General features: G+C 40.7%; 1 protein-coding gene across 2 annotated transcripts in view; it reads left to right on the forward strand.

Moving 5' to 3' along the window:
* SLC13A3 (solute carrier family 13 member 3) overlaps positions 1-23,956 on the forward strand; it is a 679,238-nt gene that overhangs the window by 302,323 nt on the left and 352,959 nt on the right. For both annotated transcript variants that reach the window (XM_069651309.1, XM_069651308.1), the window contains exon 4: positions 17,813-17,873. In XM_069651309.1, the coding sequence (XP_069507410.1) occupies positions 17,813-17,873 (61 nt within the window). The remainder of the gene's footprint in view (positions 1-17,812; positions 17,874-23,956) is intronic.

Genomic DNA, 23,956 nt, shown 5'->3' on the forward strand with positions numbered 1-23,956 from the left:
ACCATGGACTGTTTGGTAACAAGTGACATAGGCCATGGGGAACTCCATTGGCATTCCCAGATCATGGATCCCTTTATGACCGGGAGCTGGTATTTCCGACCGTCTAGGGGGAGATATGGGGGAATCACGCACCAGATGATCCCGGGATGCACAGTAAAGACATAGCCCTTGGGTGCACCTTCTCGCCCATTCCTCTGAAGAATGCTATCCCAGGCTGCATCAGTGCTACTTCCAAAGTTGAGACTACTGCACCGAGCATATCTATGGACTGGCGGTCTGAACGGCCTTTCTGCCATTCAATATGGTGCTTTTGGAGATGATAATCCAACTGCATGACAAGAGAGATAATCTCAGCTAAATTTTCAAGTCGGGCCACCCTTGATACTTCATCCTTTAATTATTCAGAGAGACACCTCCTAATGCAGGTGATTAGGGCATCATCTGGCCAGGCGGTATCAGGTGACATTTGTTTGAAATGGGTAATGTATGTTAATGCATCCAATTAACCCTTTTTGAAGTCCAACAACTGTTCCTGGGCAGAATCACCCCTGATGAGAGTCCAGAATGGGGTTATTATTGGTAACGAGCGAGGTTTCCCAAGCTAAGGCACTACACGAAATATTGGATGTCACATTCTGTAGGGAAGTAATGTGTCCTGAAAGAAAACTGACTTGTGCAGGCGTCCAGGAATTCTTTCAGTTTGTGGGGATTCCTGATGAACTTTCCTACAGGTAAGGGTCCAGGTGGGATATCCACTGGTCCTGGGACACGTACCACCTGCTGGTGGAGGTTCACATTCTCATTCTTCAATGTTTGTACCTCTAAGATCAGGTTTTGCATGGCGGCTACCAACTGCTGCAACTGGTCTATAGTGTTTGTAGGTATTGCTAGCTGGTATGCTAGCCAGTAAGAACTAACCCAATATATCGACAGGAGCACAGCAGCAGAAGATGGTAAGAATCAACCAGAGGCTCCTATCCTTCTGTGTAACTAAAAACTCACAGCCAGGCGAGTAGCTGTAGGGAAACCCTCATGGGAATAAAACCCTAAGATCAGGTTCTGAAAAGTTTCCACAGGCAAAACCAGACCTTCATATCTCTGACAACATCAGAGAAGGAGCGGGTCTTGTGATAGAGCAGGGCTGGAATTCACAAAGGACAGCAAACATCAGGAGGGGAGCTGGAGAAAGTACACAAAGTAAGATATGGAATCGGGTGCAAGAAAGATATGAGACAGAGCAACAGATAACATAGCTTATGTAAAGACTTACTAAGTGTAAATGGCCACACACTGCAAATCGGGCCCTGCACTCTTTTGACAGCTCTGGCTGTGAGAAACGCCATGCTGTGATGTCAGAGGGCACAGCTGCTCTGCACAGCAATATCTATGTTGGCAGTTCCTGATATGGGAAACAGAGTGGCACAAGGAGAACGCTTCCACTGGTGCCAGAGAGACTACCACCTGCGGTGAGTCGTGACACTCTTTCTGTAGTGGAGGGGTCATACAAATGTAGTCCTGCTATCCCTGCATTGTATCAAAAGTTGTGTGCTTACATCACTTTCAGAGCTAACCTGCCCTGCTGGTTAAGTGGTATGGGAGGAGGCCCTCAAGACTAGCCTGCACTTTTAAGCTGTGAATGTCTGCTGCCGTTTGACGGGGACCAAGTTAGGGTAACCAGTGCTCCTCCCCATCTCAACCCCTGGGCCCAACTCCCACTGGCTCAAGGTGACACCCAGTCCACTTAGTCACCACCTTGGAGGTCACCAGAACCAGGCAGGGTACTTAAAAGAAGCAAATAATTCAACAGAGAAAATTGTTAGAGGAGAGATTGGCTAGTGCCACCCCATCAACATGGAAATATGCTGAAAGGTGCTGTTGATGTGGCACTGGCATTGATGGCAACTGTCAATTCCTTTAATTCTGTTTCGGGAGTGAGGCCATTTGTTGTTTTTCATTTAAATCCTTCTTATAAATCAGAAGGTCAAAACTTACAACCCAACAAACCATGTTGTTCAATATAGTTGGGTTTGGTTTAGTGTTTTAGGCGTTGAAGAATAAAGATTCAAGTGAGGATAGAAATATGAAGGGCAGGTGTTCTACCTCAAGAATTAGGAAGCTTTTTGTAGCACCTCTATCCTCTCTTAGATAGTTAGTGCACCATTTGCTTGTCTATGGAAAAACCCTTTTGATTGGGACAGTTCTATTTCCAAACATAAAGCACAGAAAAATAATGCTGCTGATTCCTTTGGCGGAAGTGTAATACAGACACTTGCTGAGGTCATTAAAAGCATTACCTATCTGCCCTGATTGCTGGGCAGTGGCAATGGGACTTGCTCTGAAGGAGCATGTATGAAACAGTGGCAGAACACAAAATGTGGGTGACCCCCTGCGAGCCAAGCTGCTAGGGTCCCCCCAAACTCGACAACAAGTCACGGGTCGTGCCACATTCTGAGCCTCCTAGGTTATCACGCTTGCACAATACGCACAGACGTGCTGCTTAAGGGGTATGCCGCACACTAATCCTCCTTGATCTTTACTTTACTTTTGACACAGTCAACCACACCATCCTGATCAATAGGCTATGTGAGAACCTGGGCATCATGGACCTTCCTTCTCGAGTCTTCCCCCAGCTACCTCCAACTCTCTAAGGGTTAGATGCTTCTCCAGGCAGAGTGACTTTAAAAATAAACTGTTTCTTTTGAAGTCATAGGGCTCCCCCCACCCCAAGACATGGAGGCCTCCAGCCTGGGGTTTTCCATGTCATGGGGTGGGGGCAGCCCTCGGAATTCAAAAAGAAAGTTTCTTTTTATAGTCACTCTGCCGTCATGAAGAAATTATTTCTGTTACAGAAATAATTGGGCTTCATTGCCAGTATGGCGGTAAGGCAACAAAAGCACGGTATCGCTACCGGCGCTGTTGCTACCGTACCGCCATACTAGGGGTTCTGCTCGCGGGTGCCCTTGCAGCCACCAGGTCTGACCTGGTGGTCGTACCGGTACCCGCATGCAGAACTTGATGGTAGCAACGGTACTGTTATTGATGGTACCGTTCTCCCCATTCCCATTGAGCCCTATAAGGGTGTCGGAATGACCTGGTAATTCCCCTTTCACGGGTGCCGGGCCCAGATGCGAATTTGGAGGTAGCCTTGCCAGTAGAACCGGCAAAGCTACCTCCAACCACGTAATGAGGCCCCCTTTATGAATGCTGAGTGAATTCAAAAACAAACATTTTAAAAAAAGAAGTTTCATTTTTTTCTCCAAGTGGGGCTCCCTCCCAGGACATTGCTAGTGGGGCCCCCGCACCACAGGGGCTGCGGTGGTCCCCGTTATGCCAGTGGTATGAAATAACTAATCCTAACAATTTTTAATGTGACCATGGCATTTTGAAAGTGCAATGAGAAAGAGTAAATGGAATCTGGCAAACTATGTTTTAATCACTCTATCAAGAGCTGTATAAAAGAAGCATAATTTTAAACAAGCCATGTATAGTGAAAGAAAGGACATAGAACATTGTCATTGCAAATCTTTGTGTGACAAATGTAGCATATAACGGGTGACCACATGAGAATTCTTTCTTAAATGTAGAGAACATAAATCATAAGAATTGGTGAAATCACATTTCACATGATGTATGGATGGATTTTTCTAAAAGCCCAAGAAAGGTCAGTTCCAGGACATATTGGTGTTGGTAGATGAAAACAGATGTTCAATGAACCGATGAAAAACTGATGAAAAAACGCTTTGTGGTTGGTCTACAATCTCTATGAATTATGCATTTCTTTTAATTCAGGTCTGTTACACCTGGATATTGGGCACATTTCAGTGGGATGTTTCCTGTATGTGGTCCTAAAGGTTGGTCAGCCTCTGGGGGAAATATGTGACCATGTGGAATGGTGAGGACTGTATTTTAAAGACCTGCCCAAAGTTGCAGCAAGTTAGACAAGGATGCTTTTGGGAGAACCACTATATAGCCAAAGGAAGTTAATTGAATTGAATGTAGTCATGCATTGTCGGTGGCATAGGGCTAGGATGCATGAACCATTCCCGGCATGTTGCACGGCGGATGGATGCAGTCATAACACGGGTAGCCTCTGTTTATGCTGTTAGCTTTGTAAGGCATGTCCCTTCTGATCAAAGAGACACAATATGCAATGCACCACATACAGGAATCAAAAATGTATTGCAATTTTGGCAGGAAATTAGCCATCAGATAATCAAATTCTAATCATGGGAGTACATACTTATATTATGGTTACAGAAAGCAAATGTAACATTTTACTTTCAAACTTTCTACATTAGTGATTGGTTGGCAAGCATTGCATTTACATGATTGTCTACATTTCATGGTTTCATTGGCCTGTTCGAACTATGTGGTAGATGATTATGTGCAGCTCATTGAGCAGTGAGCTCATCTTGCTTCTCATCCATTGCCATTGGACAGAAGCATTAGACAATTGTATCAGTCAAAACCTAATTTCCATTGGTTGTTCTAGGGTAAGTGGAAGTTGTAAGGAACTCATGGTGTCAACAGTAAAGACAGACACAAGTGATCACAGTTCAAGGGTTTTTATTAAACTGTATAAATGGGTTGGAAAAATGATTACTCTAAACTTAAATCTGAAATGGGAGCAAGGTATGAACATCAAATAATAATAAGGCAGTTCTAGTGGCGTCTTGTCAAAATAAAAGGGCCTATACTAACCTATTGCCAATCCTTGCAACTAAATACAGAAAGTGTGGGATAAGGTTTCTTGAGAAAAAAAGAAGTGTTCACAAAAAGTCAGGATGCAGTAGCCGGGGGCCTCCCTTCCACACATTTTCAGCACGGGACAAGGTGGGATTTTGGAGCAAAGCACACACTCGAGCTTTTTTGTCAGCACAAGCCTACAGTTCCATTCTCCGGTACCAGGACCTCAGGCGGTCAAGTTTCTTTTCTTCAAAAAGTCTCTTGCCTCTTAGGACCTGCTGCATACAAAATAATAAACGCAGAGTTCCTTTCTGTTTATGTGTTGGGTGATGCCTCTTCACCCTGGGTCCCCCTCTTCCGGGCTCAGACCCTTCTTGAATATTACCCTCCCTCCGACGGGTTTACTGTTGCTTGTATTTCAAAGGATTTCAAACAATCTTCTATGTTACATTCACAATTCTTAATGTCTTTTTAAACAGTTCACAGTGAATCTTCCTTTATTGGGTTCACTCTAGTCAACACAAATGTTCACTGAGGCATCAGGCTTTGCCCCTTTTTATCACCCTCCCTCCTTTGGGCTCACTCTTGCCAATCTTTTTACTCACCATGTGTTAGCTTTCCATTACTGGCTGGTCAGTCTTTCTACCTTAAAGCGGATTTTGCTAGACTTCTGTATGACCTCTTTGACATTCTTCTTACGGCACTTGCATAACTTTCTGGTATTGGTAGTTTCAACAAAAATGCGGGACCAACTAGAATCTCCCTCCATACACTCACGTGGTGCCGGACCCTTTCAGCTGGCTTTCTACTATGACCTTCACAGTGCTGTGAACTTTCCCCAACTTGTAACTCTCTTGTAATTTTTATTCAACACAGTTTGGTTTCTTATCGGTTCTCCCCTCGACTCACCAGCTGTGATGAACCGCTTGGCTTTCTTTGTTTCTGGATGCTATCACAGAAGAAAGCACCTTCTGTTCTCCTGCTTATCAGTGTAGGTGCGCTCCGTGTATAGTTGACATCTGCTGCAGCACACGTTAGCTTTTTTTTGCGGTTTTATGATTTCTTCCACAGAGAAATCGGGTCTGGGTCGGAAAGGAAAATGTCGCTTCTCCCCTTGTCACCCCCTCGATTCTTGCTACCTTTCTCCTGTTCTTGAACTACTGCCCTGGGATAGCACTCTCGTCATACTGTCTGCCTTGCTCATAGTGTGCTCTCATGCTCCACCTTTTGTCCCTGTGGGGAAGCAAAAGGGCATCGGGTATGTGCGATTCTGGTCAATTGTCTGACTTTGCCTGACCCTGGTAATGGGCATTAATGTTAGTCTGTTGTCTCTCGTGGTGTGCGAAAGTGTTCATTTTAGAAAAGGAGGCTAGGGAGGTTGAGTATCCTATCAGAAAGGGAATACCGTGTCTCACCCGTTTGTGTTCCCCCTCCACTCCCCGAGGACCCCCCCCCCAATCCAGGTGATCCTCCCACGCTGGTCCACCCCCAGGAACTGGATCCAATAGTGATGGCCGTGTCCTGGCCAGCTGGATGACAGATCCCCAGGGACTAGTTAGGGAGACACCTTCAGGTTTCTCACAAAGTGGAATGAACAATTATACCAATCAATTTGGTTAGATATGACAAAGTAACACATAAAATATAACAGTCTGTTTCCTCCACTTAAGCGTTACCGTTCTCATGCTCTAAGAACTGTGGGTTATCACTTCATTTTGTAACTGCGCTCAGTGGGAAAGTTACTAACATGCCACACTGCATGAGTTCATTTGCCCTGTCTGTGACCTTATGTTTTGAGACTTTGCTGTTCGCAAGCATTGCTCTTTGGCAGCGGTGCTACTATTCATATACAGAAATGTGTGTACGTTATAAATGATCATGAAAGTGGCTGCATTCAGTATCATCTGCATTTGATGGGAATTATCTATATTCCATTATACTGGTTGCAGGGTCTCGAGTAATTCTAGTATGAAGCAGAGGTGCTCATGTGAATCATGATTACTTGAAGGATCCCTATTAATTCTGCATGTGCTTTAGATATGAGCTGCTACATTGGTTGTGACTTATAATTTAAACTGCTTTGTGGATCATGGTGCTTTGTATGATGAATCTGGCACACAAAAAACTTCATATAGTAATTTATCCTGTAGGGGCAATGCTAGGTCTGCCTTAGCTCTGTGACCATATATCTTCACATTTTCACTTAACTCCTGCCAATTCATAACCTTTATTTTGTAGCATTTGGGCTGTTTCGCCTATAAAATAATGTTTGTTATAATTTGCTGAGATGTGGCTTGTGAGAAATTCAAAAGCCTGCGTCATCTTGGCTATTCAATGTAAAGTGTCTTGTTATTTAAGCTCAGGGGCTTTATATTTGTTATGTTGCTTTTGTATGACTCACTACCACAAGCTTAGCTCCTGGGAAAGCTTTCAATTCCCTTGCATCAACCCAACAGTTTGTGGCATTTAACTTCTGGCTGTGCGAATTGTTGCAATCTTAGGAATGCGTGTGCCTTCCTCTGCTCTGAGAGATTGTTTGTGTTTTAAGAAAAGCAAACTGAATTCTGGCGTACGTGTGCTGTATTTAGCTAATGTTCTGCAATGGCGCTTATTCATTAATATAAACACTCTGCCTATATATTTTCTTACCTGACACACACTGCTGCTAGGTTGGGTTAAAGGTACATGTGTGCTTACTTGTACAAGGTATATTATAGCCTAACTAAAATGTAGCTGCCAGGCCTTGTAGGGCCTGCATGCAATGCTTTTCACTAAATGGGTCTGCTTGCTTCTTTGCTATGTGTTGTTTCATAGGGATTTCTGCAGCTTGTATTTCTGTGCAGGTTTTGGAGTGCTGAGTAAAGGTGCTTATATTTTCATATCGCACTCCCACTTCATTTTGCTGTCTAATGTGCTTTCCACTGGGACAGAAATCATCCTCTGACTCAACTATAATCGGATGTTGACTTTGAGGATACTGCTGCTGTGCTTGAAACATTACTGGTTCCTTTCCATAGCCTGCTGTATATGGTTCTAGTTCATTTTTATGAATCCGATTTGCTCATGAGTAAAAGAGAATTATCCTGTTGTCGCAGGCAAAACATACAAAAATGTCACACTAGCAGAGGGACATGTGCTGTTGGTCACGCAGACAACTTGAATGGCAGTCGGTCATTCATATTTCAAAGCTGGCATGCATCGCTCAAATATGAATTCACCTCTCCAGCAGTGGGCCCTGTCCTACAAGTTGTTTCACACTCTGGCTCAGACAGATTGAACATTGCAGAATTGCGAAGTGTGTCTGGCAGGGTTGTGCGTGTGAGTTGAAACTGCACCTGTGAGAGTTTCTCTGAACCTGGCACAGTTGTACTTTTTAAGAGTGAGCTATAAGATGCCAGATATCTGACTGGCTGTTGGAATGCTCGGCTGCCATCTTCATCCACACTTTTGCTCTGCAAGCAAATGTTCTGCCCACGTAAATGCAATTGTGCATGTTTCACCTACAGCTTCTTGATGTGCTGTCCTTGTCTTCACAGGCCAGAATGCAACCACTTTCAATTTATAGAAGGGGTCAAGGAAAGCGGGGAAAGGATATTCAATATTTTCTTTTTTGCCTTGTATGAGGAGATAATTGCAGAATATTGACAGCAGTTGTCTCACCAGCTAGTCAATGCCTCTCCTGTACTTCAGGTTTTGTTGATCTTTCTTGGACGGCTTCAATTACAACAATAATATGAATGGAAGTACCTCACTAAGTGACGCACAACTATGGCTAACAAAATGTAAGGGGCTTGATAGGGGACAGGTATACCCAAAGCAAAAAAGAGAATGGTGTACAAGAGACAGTAAGGACACGAGTGCTGCAAACATGATATGTAGGCTATAAATAAAAAGTAGCACAAAATACAGTGAACAGAACATGGCACAACATGCAACTGGGAAACCTGTTCCGTTTCCCCCTGGGGTGTATATAGAACAGAGGATTCCCCACAATGTCAGGGGAAACTGCAGCCTTCAGGACAAGTTGATATTCGATGATCATGTAAATGAGCAGCAGAAGGGGACTTCTGTGTCAGTACTCTAAGGCACAAACAAGGAAATAATACTCCCAAGATACAAGCATGTACAAATCCAGCTGGAATGAAACAGTGACTGTCTCCTGAAATGGGACCCAGCATAATGTGACAAACGGAAGACAGCAAGATTAGTTGCTGGAAACCCAGCAGAAGAACGCTCAACATAGAACTTTCAGAACATTAGGAAGGATAAGAACAATAATACAAACCTTCAGAGAAATATCTGGGGAAAGAGCAGAAAGTCTAGGTAAATCAGTTTCAAGACAGTAAATGAGGAGCAAGAGAATAAGCAAGTACGCTGTAGAATACGAACAAGGATACTGATGACTGGAATTGTGGACTGGAAACTATGGACTGTAATGAAGTAACTAGCACTGAACTACAGACTATGATCCAGGAAAGTACATGAATCCAATGATTAGCTGATGCTGTAAAACTGAGTTTTCTAGGATTTCCCAATGTTTTAAAGGGTTCATCAAACTGGGATTGCCAAACTGTGACTGCACAGAGATTTTTCAAACTCTGAATATACTGGCCGTGTCACAATGGGAATATAGATTGCAAGCAAGGAATGTATTTTGGTTAAACAAACAAGCCCTATTTTTAAAGATGGTGAGTATTTCCTGACACTGTGAATTTTGAATAGGGAATTTGCATTGATTTTGCAAACTGGGACTACAGCAATGCTTGCAAATTGGTATTATACTGCACAGTATGGACAGGAAGTGTGGGGGAAGAATATGGGTTAGAAAATAAGAGGGTTTACAGGGAATCTGTAATGGTGAAGTGACTTTTAGAAGAGGTGAAAGACAGAAGAAGTAAAGGTATGAAGAGGTAAAATTGACAGTGAAAGTATGGTGAAGTGAATACAGAAGAAGTCAAAACATCCATACTCTGGAAATATAATGGTGATTTCCATTCTGGGACCTTACTAGAATTGTTTAATAGTAAATTGGGAGTATAGCAAAATTGTGTAATGGCACTGTGAGGGTACATGAAATGCTGTACAATAAAACACTGGTAGTATGTTAGAATTTTGTAAACTGATTGTATATTGATGCCTGGAATACATAAAAACATGTGTACACTAGGAGGATGTGCACAATCAGTAAATAATACATTTATCAAAGTGATAATCTGCAAACTGGAAAAAATACCAGGATTGTAAATGTAGCATTATACTGGCATGGTTCACACTGGGGTTATCAGACTGGAAGTACTATGGTGGAGGGAGGGGCTATAAAAAGTATGATTATATTGGGATGGCCAACGTCCTTATATATTGTAATAGTTAACACTGGGAGTATTATGCAAATGTCAAACTGGAATTAGACTGGCAATATGCAGGGAGTTGAAAGTGTGACTAATGTCGGATTGTGTAGCTGGGAATGTTAAAGTATGATTAATTGACTTCTGCTCTGCGTGTGGCCAAGGATGAGTAGAGGCTAAAATGCCTACTCTGCCCTTGCACTTCTCCAAATCAAGAGCCAACACAATCATAAAGCTAAAACGGGCACAGAAAAGAGGTGTATTCTGATTGCCAGTACTTCTCCTAACACCTAATAACAGCTTATACAGAATTCCCGAACAACCGCGATCTGTAAGTAAATGCAGAGATAGCCCCAGCAATGTTCTGTTAAAGAGCCAAGTTTCCAGTGATGTACACTAACAAAAGTGTAATGCCAGAAGTTAATATGCTTGAGTACCTGGGCATACTTTTTGCAACAAAACCTACTGGGCCATTCCCACAGAAAACCAAATAATTCTCTTTAAACAAGCCCTTGGGGGAGGCATTAATTCAGAAGCATGTCAGTCGCTGAACCTTATTCTCCAAGTATATAAGAGTAAGGCAGCCTCGGTTGCAAAATATGGCTTTGTTCTGTCCAAACTAGTGGGTCATCAAGTGGTTGAAAACACATTAATTAAAAAAAGTCTTAAACGGTCCACAGTTGTCCTCTAATTATGTTTTTCACCTTGAAGTTGGCCTAACTTTCTCGGCAGATGATATGATTCTTGAGACAATTTTCTGCTGACGTTGTTTATGGTGTAACCCGAAAGCTGATCTTACTCAGTCTCTTCTCATATTGATAATGGCTAACAACGGGGCTATATTGATCCCCTGGCTGCAACACGTTTGCACTTATCTCGGGGGAAAACAATGCCTCATTTGCTTTCACTTAAACATTTATGATCAACCTAGCTATGGCAGACCAATAAAAGTGCAGCTTGGCAGCCTATGTTCTTGACGAAGGAGAAAGCAAGGAATTGATGCTACCTTTTAATCAGGCCCATCTGGCTTTTTAGACAAATATTTGCTATGAGCCAGCAATTTCTCAGAACGTTACCTTGCTACAAAAGCACATTTTGATTTTCTACCCCTGAGAGCAGTAACAGCATTCTGGTAAAGGGACCGATTATATTTTCTCTTTTTTTTTGTTGCTCTGTTGACGCTGATATCCGAGCACACATATTGAAATGAATTATTAATTAACTTGGTTTCAGACGCTCCCGGCCAGCATTATTGTTTTTTCTACGGGCAGACTCCCCATGTGTAGCATTCAATATACTTAAGAAAAGCACCGTATAGGAGAAACTATTCAGGAGTATTTTAAATTGTTTCATTACTTAATGTTGATAAGATGAAATTGTTTTCTCTTTCTGTTTTATGGACATTTTGTAATATCCGAATAAATGTAATAATGAATGAAATGAAATATACCTCTTTTGCCCTTTGTGGGAACATGGGCCGAGGGAATGCTATACTCAAAGGGTGTGAATGTGGTTTAGTAGCTACCCAAGTAGCAAAGATTAACAGTCAAAAATAAAGGAATGTCCAATCAGGGTTCTATAAAAATATATTAAAACACACCATGCACTATAATAACTAACTAGAAAAATACTAAACAAAACCCAACACTAAGGAAAGAACACAGAATAACAAAGATAGCAAGATGCAGCACCCTGAGTAATGAAAATGAATCAGTGGTGTTAGACAAATAATAATCACAACGTTCTATGCTCGTCGAGTATGATTATGCTCGTCCTATTTGCATAGACATGCATAATAGCGCAGACGTTAAGGTGTTAAAAGGATATTATTATTTTTATTTTAATTTTTTTTTAAAACAAACTTTTTCACTCATATTAACATTTCATAATTAAAGGTTACACTTAACGTACAATAACATTCATTCTCATGTAAAAAGAAATGTTCAGTGTCTGTGTGCTCTGGACAAAGCAGCTCCAATGAGTCTCTATTCCATGGTATCAGTTGTTGTTATAAATTCCCAAAACTGAATTATTGTGTAAATTAGTTTCTTTTGACTTGCTGATAATATAGTGGTCCAGCGTTCTTTTGGTTCAAGCTGAGTGGCTTGTCATGGCCACATGTTCTGGAGCAATTGTCTTTTATTTGTCAGCTCCGGGCAATCCATGATGACATAAGGTCTTAACCTGATTTTTGTTTTGACAGAACCGACAGTAGAAGAGTTCTTGTGAAATTTGTTTCGTTTTTGTCAGTCTTTCTCCAGTCGATAATAGATTCCGACGTAGTCTTTGGAATTGATCTCTATGACTACGATCTGGAAACTGTTGAAGATATTGTGGGAGTTGGTTGAGTGGACGAGAGTCGATGTTGTGGGTTATTGACAATGTGTATGTCCCGTTTTGTTGCATCATGCGTATACAGTCATTTTTTTACAAAAGGCATCTTGCTTTTTGTGTTCTGTGCAGTAGCATTTCCAATGTAATTTCTTCACGCTCTAAGAGGTTCTCGCAAGCGGCACTCCATGTTTGTAACACTGGCATGTGTGGTCTGTGATTTAGGGTGGAGGATAACGATTGGTGGAAGACTATCAATTGTGTCTTTCTAAACAACATTAGAGTTTTCCAGTTCTTTGTTGCTGCTAGCGATAAGAGGCCTAATTCATGGCGTATACGCGGAGCTTGAAAACTCGGAGGAAGAGACAACCTTTTCGTTTGCTCTAGCTTAGGCCATATTTTAAAATGGCTGTTATTTTTTGTTTGTAAAATGCTATCATTGGTTTTAATAAATAGATTCCATACTAAGTGTGAAGCATTTCCGCTTGCCGGGCTAATGATAAAGCTTTTTCTTTTGTTTTCTCCACTCATTGTTTATCCATTGCCCATTGGTTCATCGTTACACCCAGGTATTTGATGGATGTTACCATTTCAAGTTTGATCCTGTTCAGAAAGAGAGCAAGGGATTTTTGTTTGTTATTGCTTGTTAATGTCATTACTTTTATTTTTTTTGCTGTTTATTTTTAGATCATTTTTTTCAATGTATATTGCCAGATGATTAATGACCCGTTGAAGCCCAACTTTAGTTATATCGAACACACCAGGTAATATGCGTAAAGTATATGTGAAATCTTGGTTTGGTTCAGTTACAGAGTTTTTTTTTTTAATTGCAGATTGGTGTTCCTGAAAATTGGAAATGTACAGGTTGAATAGAAAGGCTGCAAGAGGGCAGCCTTGTTTCAAGCCGTTTGAAGTTAATATTCTGGCAGAAAGTTGACCCGATTGTGAGAGTCTTATTTTCATTGAAGTGTTGGTATATAGTGCCTTTATTCGATTTAAGATGTCGGCTGGGCAGTTCCATGCGATACCTTTTTCCCAAAGCTTAGACCTATCTATTGCGTCGAACGCAAAGAAGACAGCGTGTGTTGTTTTATCCTTCATTGCTTCCAGGTTAAGTAGGTTTAGTAGGATCAAGTTTATGTTTGTTCCTGCTTTTTTTACAAATCTGGTTTGTCGAATGTCGAACCTACCTATGTCATTAGCCCATTTTGTCAGTTTTTGTAAAAGCAGCGATGTGAAGACTTTCCCTATGGGATCCAATGAGGCTATGGGCCAATAGTTTCTTGCCAAGTGTCTTTCACCATGCTTGTAAATCGGAATTAGAATGATGGTCTTCCATGTAAGAGGTATTCTGTTGGTTCTCTGAATAGCTTTGAAAATGTCTAAGCAGATGTTGGTCCATATTGCTGGATTTTGCTTAAGGTGGGCATTGGTGAGGCCGTCAGGCCGTGGCATATGTGACGGGTTGAGATTTTTGATCTTTTCTAACACATCTAAATAATCCCATCCCAGATTCCACTTGGAATGGTCCAAAAGTTCTTCTGCTAGTGGTCGATGTGTATTTAAAGGTGCAAAGTGTTGAATCCAGTCTTTCTCTGAAACATTTTGGATCAATGCAGGTTGTTGGTTGTTTTTCCCATTTAGTAACACCCATAAATTCCTGGTGTTCTGTTTTTTTTAGTGCTTTCACATGGTTTCCGCATCGTTTTGGATTATAATAGTTTTTGTGTTTCTGATCCAATTTTTATACTGTTGTTTTAATTTCTGTATAAGTGGACCACTTTGCGTAGAGTTCTTCTGTTTAGCTTGTCATAGATTCTTATTTAATTGTCTCTTCTTTGTGGCAACAAGTGTGTTCTGTTCATGGTTGTGCTTTGTTCTAGAACAGTTATCATGTTTGTTTGCATAAAAGGTTTTGAGATCGAGGTGTATTCTGGGTTGTTAGGTTGATTTGCTAGTATATTCTTAAACATCTTTGGAAGACTTGGTAATAGTGTCTGTGTTATCCTCAACCGGGTCATATTATTAAACAACTCTGTAGTTTTATTTTTGGTTTCACGATTAAATCCGTAGACCATTTAATCGAAGGCCTATTATGATCACTGTTCTTAGTTAGGACATTGGAAAACTTCAAGTTTTTCTCAACCATTCCATTGGAAGTGTAAATGTAGTCTGTAATTGCTCCAGATAGATGTCCATTCCACGTAGTTTTTGGTTCCATTTGGGAAAATGTTCTTTCATTAATTAAGATGAATTGTCTTTTGTTCATTTCATTTTCCCAGACTCTTGCTTTCATGGTTCACTGTTGAGGTTCCAGTTGACTGCCATTGGAGCAAACGGATGTATGTTTAGGTCCCCACAAACAATAATATCCATTTGTGTGTATTTTGTACAGCGTTCATCAATTGCCGTGAATAGCAAATCAATAAATACCATAGGGGAAATGGCCCAGGGATTCCAGTATAGATTAACAATTCCTAGGTGGCTTGTTCGCCTTTTACTTACAGGATCTTCAGTTTTCAAACGCAAAGCTGTGATTTGTATCCATGAATTAAGGTTTGTTGTCTGCAGTAATTCTCTTGCACTTTCACATTTTTTTAGTGTTAACAGACCGGCGGCTGGGCGGCCTTAAGGTTTGATAATTGCGGGATTAATGCAGACCTCCTATCCTTCACAGATTGGTGGGAGATGGAGCCAGGTCTCTTGGAGACAGATGATTTGGATTGTCTGTAAATTGATGTGTTCATTCTGCAGCATGCAGCTCGAGCCTCTTGTATTCCAGCTACAGAGGACTCGTTGTTGTTCATTGTTGGTTCAGGGTTCCACTCCAGAACTTTACAAATCATCATATAAACGTATTATTGGCTAATGTCGGAAACTTGTTTGGCGATCTTCATAGTTTTGTTTATTGTCCTTGACTATTTGCAGTCTCTGCTGGGCCTTTAGATGAGATTTTTTTAGTATTGTTCAGATAGATGGATTGACAGGAAAAGCCTAACGTAGCGAGATCTGATGCATATGTCATCACCTGTCTGTGTGTAGTCAAGGTCATTAGATGTATATATACTTGATCAGTTCTTTCGTTATCACAGAATCCTACAAGGTTTATGCCTGAGGAGGCCATCGATCTTAATTGAGGGATAGCTTGCAACAATCTCAGAATGTTCGTTCTATTGAGTATCAGGCCATCAGGTTTCGGTACGACAAGCTCTATTAGTATGACATTTCCTTGGGTATCTTTTCTCGGGTCCACAAAAATTGGAAGGGATATTGGCACACTTGATGTTTGAATAGAGGTGTTAATTGATTTTTCCGGGTTAGAATTGTCGCTGTATTCAGTATATTGATTGATCTGCGAATCATCCGAGATGTTGCTATATTCGTCAACATCGTACAATGATATTTTCTCAGATATACTTTGCCCTGACAGAGAGACTGCTTCAGTAGTAGAATCTTCATATTCATCTATTACAATTACTGATGTGGCATTTTGAATACTGTATTCTTTTTGACCTAAACAAACAATTCAACTTAAAATACAATTTTGAAAAAAAATGTGGGTCATAGCCCTGATTGGGTTGTGGAGTCATGGAAAGAAAGATGTGAAGAAGTGTTGGAAAGTATTGACTCGACAGAATGGTTTCTCGTGAATAATCCAGTGCGTGTAAAACAGAACATTTAGAAAAAACCTTTACAATATAAAATTTCATCAATTAATTACCTAAAAAAACGATTTCAATACTATTCAACATTACCAAATTAAATCAACAATAAGCAATCTAAAGGAAAGAAAAAAGATGCTAAAACAAACAAATAAAATTCAATAGATCTCATAGAGTACAGTGTTTTCTAATCCGTTAAATATATCATTTGATCCATATAATAATAAGATACAATCATCAAATTGCGATTTGGCATAATTGATTCAAGTCATAAACAGATTATCAACAAAATAATTAGCCCTGATCATTCTGTTAAGGGTTTAAAACAGAAATGACGGTGTCTTGATTCAGGAGAAACAGAAAGAAAGATGTGGAATCTCAATGTTAGATCTACTGTAGAAAGAAACTGTAGATATCTAAACATCGTCCCAAAATACCTGATAAATTCCCAGGTCCTCGTCATAGGAACTTATTCGTGAGATTTAAACATCCTCTACACAAAATAAGTCCTTTTCGCAAGACATCAAGCTGGAATAAATGAAGCTTTTCGCAGATTTTGCCAGGAGAAGGTTGGATCTTTACAGCACCTAACTCTCTTTTGTTCTAGCCTAAGAACTAAGATAACAAAACATTTAGGCAAAACAATTGGCAGGAATCACTTATTGAATGCTGAAGAATGGTGGGAACTCTTCTATGGAGGCCTTGATTTTAGATTTGCATTGACAAATTTTATGAAAGAAATATTGTAACTTATTGTATTGAACTCTGGTTGTGTCCTTTTTTTAAAGTAGAATGATGGAATGATTAAGTATTTAATTGTTTAAACAATTGTTGATTGAGATTTTTGTACGAAGGTAAAAGTTTGGAATAAACTGAACACCTAACAAATAAATAAATAAAAAATGTTAGGAAAACTTTCGATTTTGTTACAGAAAAAGCACACAGAAGGTGTTTGTTGAATTTCTGAGACAGCAGAATGATATTCTTTCGTTCGGTTTGGAAATGGGATTATAAATATTAAGGAGTTTTGGTGGAGAGGTTTGTGATGGGGCTGTTGTGAAACATTCTTCCTCAGTTTTATTGCATTTTGGCAACACATGAATTTATTTCTTCATCTAGCTTATTCCAGGCTTAATTTTTGCTACTGGTGTCTAATCTCTTTTTAGATGGTAAGATCTCTTTTTCAAAGCAAAAGAGGTGATGGCGGGAAGGTTTCAAATTAGTCTTAACCTCAGGCATAGCTCTCGGCAACCCTCCACACCTTCGTTCTCCAGCCTGCCAAGCAGGTTGGGCTGGACTGCCCCTTTGGGGAGGGGGGGCAAAGCCTGATTTGTATATGGTATTTCCCTTTTCTGCAATGGCTTGGCAGGGGAATAACAATAGTCCGGAGAGTTACCAAGAGCAATGCCAGGGTTAAAGTTTCATTCAAAATCTTCCAGCCATCACCTCTCTTGATTTTCTGAGATCTCTGAACATTTATATGTTGCTTCCCACTTCCATTTCAACTACTTGTATCTCCAAGAAAGGATACTGAAACCTAGGATCTGCCTAGTCCAGAGTGTAATCTTTGGAGTCTGTGGTGGAATTCGAGCTTCCGCCTAGATTGACCACATATTTAGACATTGGCAGTGTTTTGCTTGAACCTAAGAATTATTTCATTTCAACAAGATGAATTGCTTATTAACTATAAAGAAAGCACTTTTATTAAATGTTTCTGAACTTTCTATTAAAGCAGATTGAATAACCCTGAAGACTTTTGTAATGAATATTCTTTTTGTTTTTTTGTAGCCCCTGCACATGAACACGAAGTGCACTCAAGCGAAATGATAAATCTACCTACTGATGTGGAGTAAGTATGCATAACCTTTGGCACAAGCAATGCCTATTAAATAAATTCCATTGACAACATTTTTTAAATCAATCTTGAAGGTTATGTGGCTCCTCAATTAATTACTTTGACACCAAAAATCAATACTGTTTGTTTCTCTGAATTTTGTGTCATGGGCACTATCCAGACCATTGTGCACAGGCACTTTGGCAAACTGTTTGGAGTAGATATATAATTGGCTATTGTTAACAAGCATGAAAAGTCGGATATTTTAGTAGAAATGGTTCTCCAAAATAAACTGAGCTAAAGAGGTGGCTATGGTTGTCATGCAAAACCTTCAGTGGTAATAAATCGACTCAAAGCCTCAGTTAATCCTTAACTTACTTCAAAGAGTTTACAGTATTGGATTTTGTTCTTCAAACATGGATTTAAAAATCACATAACCCATGACCAGAAAAGCCTCATGTTTGACCCTTTAAAAGCATATAAGAAGCCTAACCTCCTATTTGTGTCTCTAGGACATGTGTCTGGCTGGCATATCCAAGTGTCCCAACACTTTCCTGAGACTGCAAGGAACTGGCTAAAATGCTCCTCGTTACATGTGCAGTACCAGTACTCCTGATATATAAACACATAGGACCAGAATATCAAAACATTTGTTTGCCCAAGTTCCGGAAATGGGATAACGCATCACCTCGCTTGCATCAAAAAAGTAGCAGCCCAAATTACAGAGGGCATCTGAATGAGCACATCCCAGACACTCTTTTTCTCCCCTTTGTGCACTTGCACAAAAAGCGGGTGGGGTTGCATATGGGCTTTAAAATGCCCAGAAAAGAGGATCACCCCCCCCTGCGCAGGGTGAGGCGCAAATCATGACAGGGTAACTTTTCACTCAGTTATGATTATTTATTGAAATGTGATGCGTGTGGTTTCAGCTTTGTCTGTTACTCTTGCATATCCATCCCCCAAATAGTGTTTTTTTATTTGCATTTCACTGAGACAGGCCCTTTAACAGCCCACATTAGTGCCGGGACCACGCTTCCAACACTACAATATACAAGGCGGCGCAACTGGGCAGCTTTGCGCTACTGTCCTGTCCTCCAGAAATTTTCAGGTACTCTTTTTGTGAATAAGGTTATCTGAACATTTCTGAAAGTAGCACAAATGAAACAAGCATATTCTCTATGCTTCTTTAATTCTTGCTACTTTAAGGGCATACCGCCCATAGTCCTAATTGATTTCATTTTGAGACTAAATGATCTTTAATGGTCCACAGAGAATTTTTGCAAAACAAGGAAAGGAGTATTGAAGCTCCAAGTATATCAGTTCTATATGTTCTGCCTTCTGAGATTTCAGAACCTCCACTATCCTTCCTAGCTTTCTTGAGCTAAGGATCAAACCAAAGTAATGGTCCCAGCGCTAACGAACAATCAAACTAAGTTAAATGTGTTTCCAGCAAGCACTAATGTATTGCAGCCACTATTGAATTACATTTATTTACAGTATAAAGCAACACAGCAAATTAAGACATACGTCCACACCATCTATAATATGCAAAAGCTGTGGACGAGAACATGGAAGCAAAACATAATGAGCTTTGGTGGGCAAGCCTAAACCATAATGTCCAGATTATTCCTGCTTCATGGAATAACTGCGAAATAAATCACGTAATACCTGTATCTTGGAGTGATCATTGTCTCTACATCAAAATGAAAACTACATATCTTGATGGCAATAAGAAAAGCCAAGGCCACAAGCTCATATGCACATACAGTTGTATAATAATACCACATGCACACAGTCTTCTGAGCAAAATTCAGATGCCTTGTGACATAAGGAATAGAGTTAAGTATTCTTGTTGAAATATTCAGTTGATATTAATCAATGGAAGAACCTTAAGGAAACATCTGTTCTTACTGCCTGGGAGCTTTCCAAATGGTGTGCGGCCAACAGATCTGCTTTTCCTCAGCTAAGAGAGTAAGACGCCACCCAGCTAGATATGTGGTGAAGAGAGCTTTCAGTATGAATGTCAATGTCTACTTAGTCAACAAAGTCTGGAAGGAACATGTGAACCTGACCAATCCCTGAAAGCTGACCTACAAACTCCTTCCAGTGGAGACCCTTTCCAACCATATTAATTCTCCCAAGGGCTCACACACCCTCTACCCCAAACCTCTAAAGGAGAGACAAGAAGATGAGAACAAAAGAGAGCAGCTTAACTTGAAAGGTTTTGCCATCTGACATGCCATTGCATAGATACATACAGATGGCTTTGATTAGCAGTCCTATATGGAATCATTATACATGTCACAAGGAAGTTCTCTGTTTGCAATAGCTAGCTACGATACATTGCCATTAGGAAGCAACAGAAAGTAATATAATATTTAAGAGAAAAGCCTTTGCTGTTGCTGCCCTAATTATGTGGAAAGTCTATAGCTTCTTTCACTACTGTAACCTTCTGAGGAACACAACATTGTTCTTCAGCTGAGAGCTGAAGGATTTTGAAAGGTAAGTGCAACTAGGGCATTTTTATTGGGAGTCTTTGATGTCACTAGAATGGTGAGCTACTTTGTAATGGGAGCTTGGGAAGTCTGTAGACAGATGTTACCCCACAAAAACAAAGCAAGAGGGATTCAGGACGGTGGGGCCTCATAATATTGGGGCACAAGCAGTCTGTAGCGCCAATTTCGTTGTTGTTGATCTCTCCTCTGCTATTGTGAGGAGATGGGGTGCTATCTATGTGCATGAAACCCTAAGCAGACAAAGTCACCCAGCTAATAAGCCCTGGCGATGTAATGTCCTGGGCATTTGGACTACACTGGGACTACAGTTCCCATGAATTGTTTTGCGTGGGGTTGTTTCCCTGCATGTGAACTGGACGTCACAGGTCAGGAGGCATTTTAGCTCCTACTAGTCCTGTGCCTCTTTCTGTTTATTGTTTGGAGTTTAAGGCAGAGGTCGAGGAGCGGGAGCATTTCGGAATGGGAAGGAACGCTGTGGTTTTCGGGTTATGCCCTCCTCGCTGACCAGCATTTCTCCACACACATCGATCAGCCTGGGGAGACATCGGGAGGCTCCCCGGACACAAGTGTGAATGGCATAGCAAGCTCCATAGTATGCTTGCGAAACGTCTTGAGAGGGTTTAAGAGTTTGAAGTCTTGTGCTTTAAACAGATATGAATGGCATAGGGAAAAGTGAATGAACAGGGAAACGATCACGAATGGAAAGGAACCAACTATTAATGCTCAATCAGATTGTCCGGCAGCCTTTATGACACGTGTCATCCATCAGTGCCCAAACATTTGTCTACTGTGCTAAACTGCATTCATGTTTGTTAAAGTTGCTTTTTGCTTTCAATGTGTGCTATTAATATGGCAGAGTACATGTGGCCAGTGTTTCAAGTTCTCGATATTTGTTGTTGATTATACATGCTTCAATATTCGTGCAATTATGCTTGCCAGGCAATATGAAGAAATATTGTGAGAAGTGTAGTGCCAAGGAAATTGTATCCTTACGTGTCGGGAATACAGATGCTCGTTGTAGAAGTGAAACAGGAGTGCCAGGAGTACAGGTGTTCAGAGGGACTGTAAAGCAAGGAATCAGTGCTGGTTCACTACTGCAAGGGTTTGGTAATATTGTGTGAGTCACGTGTGTGATAAGGTATTCTGCTGTGGGTACCTTTGGTTTGTTTTCCCTATCTCCTGTTACCTATCCAATCTCATTTCCTAACCCTCTTCTCTGCCTGCCTAATTCCCCCTCCACAACTCCCCTCCTTCCCCCACTGACTGCCTCATGGTTACCTGTTATTCACATCAAGGGACCGTGTCAATCAAGGTGGAGGGTCCAATTCCATTCGGCTTCGTGCTCAGGAAGTGGTGTTTGGTATTCCCTCAGGGGTGACCGCTATTATTCAGCTTTAATAATCATTGGTGATGGAGCAGGACCAAGAAATTCCGTTATAAACTTTTTAACACCATATATTTCTGACCATTGTTAAATATATGGATGGTCTTATTGGACTTAAATCTTTTCTTAAATTTGGTTGAATTTAGATTCGTAACCGCTCATCTGTTATTTTATAACTGTACTTTCCTTGTTATTATTTTATGTGACCTGTTTTGCACAATGCTTTTGCATGCCGTATTTGTATGCTGTCATGAAAGGCTCATGGGCCTGAAAGTGTTAATAAAAACGAATCTCTCCTCTATGTAATATTGTGTTGAACACCTTCATTGGATCGATCTAGCTCTGAGGTTTTGCATCCTTGTGCCATATTGTTCTTAAACCTTACTGCTAATACTCCTCATTTAATTTGAGGGCTCCCATCGTTGAGTCCAAAGTACAACTCTTCGAACTAAAACTGTTTGATATCTTACATTTTCATGAGTATATTGTAAGCTATGGCAGTCCCCTCTGGGGCCCCTAGAGGTGGGAGCACTGAGTAGTCATTGTTTATTTAGCTTTCTACTTTAGTGTGTTGAATGCCATGATCGGCCTCAGAGCATTTGAACACTATGATGAACAACAAGAAAAAAATGTACCAGATGCCCCCAAATGGCTGCTCCTGCAGTGGGTTGCCATCACTGATTGTGTTTTCCAGGTTTACCTTTTTACTTCTTCAGGAGACCAACCTCTACCGTCCTTCTTGCTTATAGCTTGAGTTTATAAAGGGTGTCTGTAGTGTTTGCTCATTTAAACAATAATTGAAACCCATGCATCCCAGTCCAAGAACCATCATAAAACCTGTGCTAATGCTACTCACTCACAAAAACAGCATCCAGGGTGCACAAATGATTGTGCCGCCGGGCCGAATGCACCAGGCAAGTCTCATACAGTGGGCTGGATGTCTGAGAATGAATGAGTGGGTTGGTGGGTGGGGCGTCGGCACAAATTTGATTTTTGTGGTATAATTATTATTTATTGGTCTGTTTTTTAACTTGTGAGCTGTGTGATACATTGTCTTGTAAAGAGGTTACCAATTTGATTTATTTGTATTATGCGACTAAAATCCTATTTTAAATAGCAAGTAAAACTGCAGGTATCGGGATGCAGAAACGATACCAGACTTTAGGCCAGGCAACACCTCCTAATTAAGCTCTGGTACGTGGAGGGCCATAGATAATGTCCTAAAGGTTCGCGTCCGGCTCGTATGTTGTGCACCACTGCAATGCCATAGTTAGATGAACGCTCTCACTCTCTTGAAACACAGCACGCAGATGTAGTCTGGAATACATGGGATACATGGTATGCAGTGCCCAATTTCTAATCTTGGAGTATATGCAGTCGCCCATATTTCTATATGGTAAATACTCAAAATACCCACGTTTCCATAGGGTAAATACTCAGGGTAAATACTCAAAATACAGAATGAATCAAATGGAATGATCACATTGTTAAATGAAACATCTTGAAACTTGTAACAGCTCGCAACAAGTGGTGCTCTGCTCGTTTCATGCTCAGTGCTCTGAACTCATAGCTTCAAGGTTTTGTGAGGAGTTGCGGGAAATGCTCTCATCCCATAACTGAATGGATGTATGCATCGGATGTATAAAGAGCAGCCCTAGCTGGGAAGCAACAAAGCACTATATATAAGTGCAAGTTTCTCATTCTTATTATGCAAAAAAAGTCTGTTACCCACGGTGATGCCAGTTGCTTCTCATTAAATGATGGCCATTTGGTGAATTAAGGATACAAATTGGAAACAGGGCTGTGATGCTTCTTAGATTGAAATAACTGAATCCACATTCTCTGGCCTTATAATAAATTCTAGCTCTTACAATTGGCTACGCGTGTACTGAATATGAGTCATATCTCCAAAAGGATACAACCAATGCTCAACCCAACTGAACGTAATGGAACTTTGGGGATCATGTGGGTGTCTTACTTTTTAAAGGATCTTCTTAGCAATCTTTAGGAAATTAACCTAATTCTCTTACTATGGGGAGACAAAATAATTTCCAAAATATAGTTCCCTGTGACTGAGCTAATTTGCTGGCTGAGAGCATAGTTTTATATTGATCCGCAACTTTTACTTGGAGTCTAGGCACCAGTGTACCATACATACAGGGCCTCATTACGAAGTTGGATGGAGGTAGTCATGGCGC

Source organism: Ambystoma mexicanum, chromosome 3p (genome assembly GCF_040938575.1).
Source record: "Ambystoma mexicanum isolate Mex_15411 chromosome 3p, UKY_AmexF1_1, whole genome shotgun sequence".
Taxonomy (NCBI): domain Eukaryota; kingdom Metazoa; phylum Chordata; class Amphibia; order Caudata; family Ambystomatidae; genus Ambystoma; species Ambystoma mexicanum.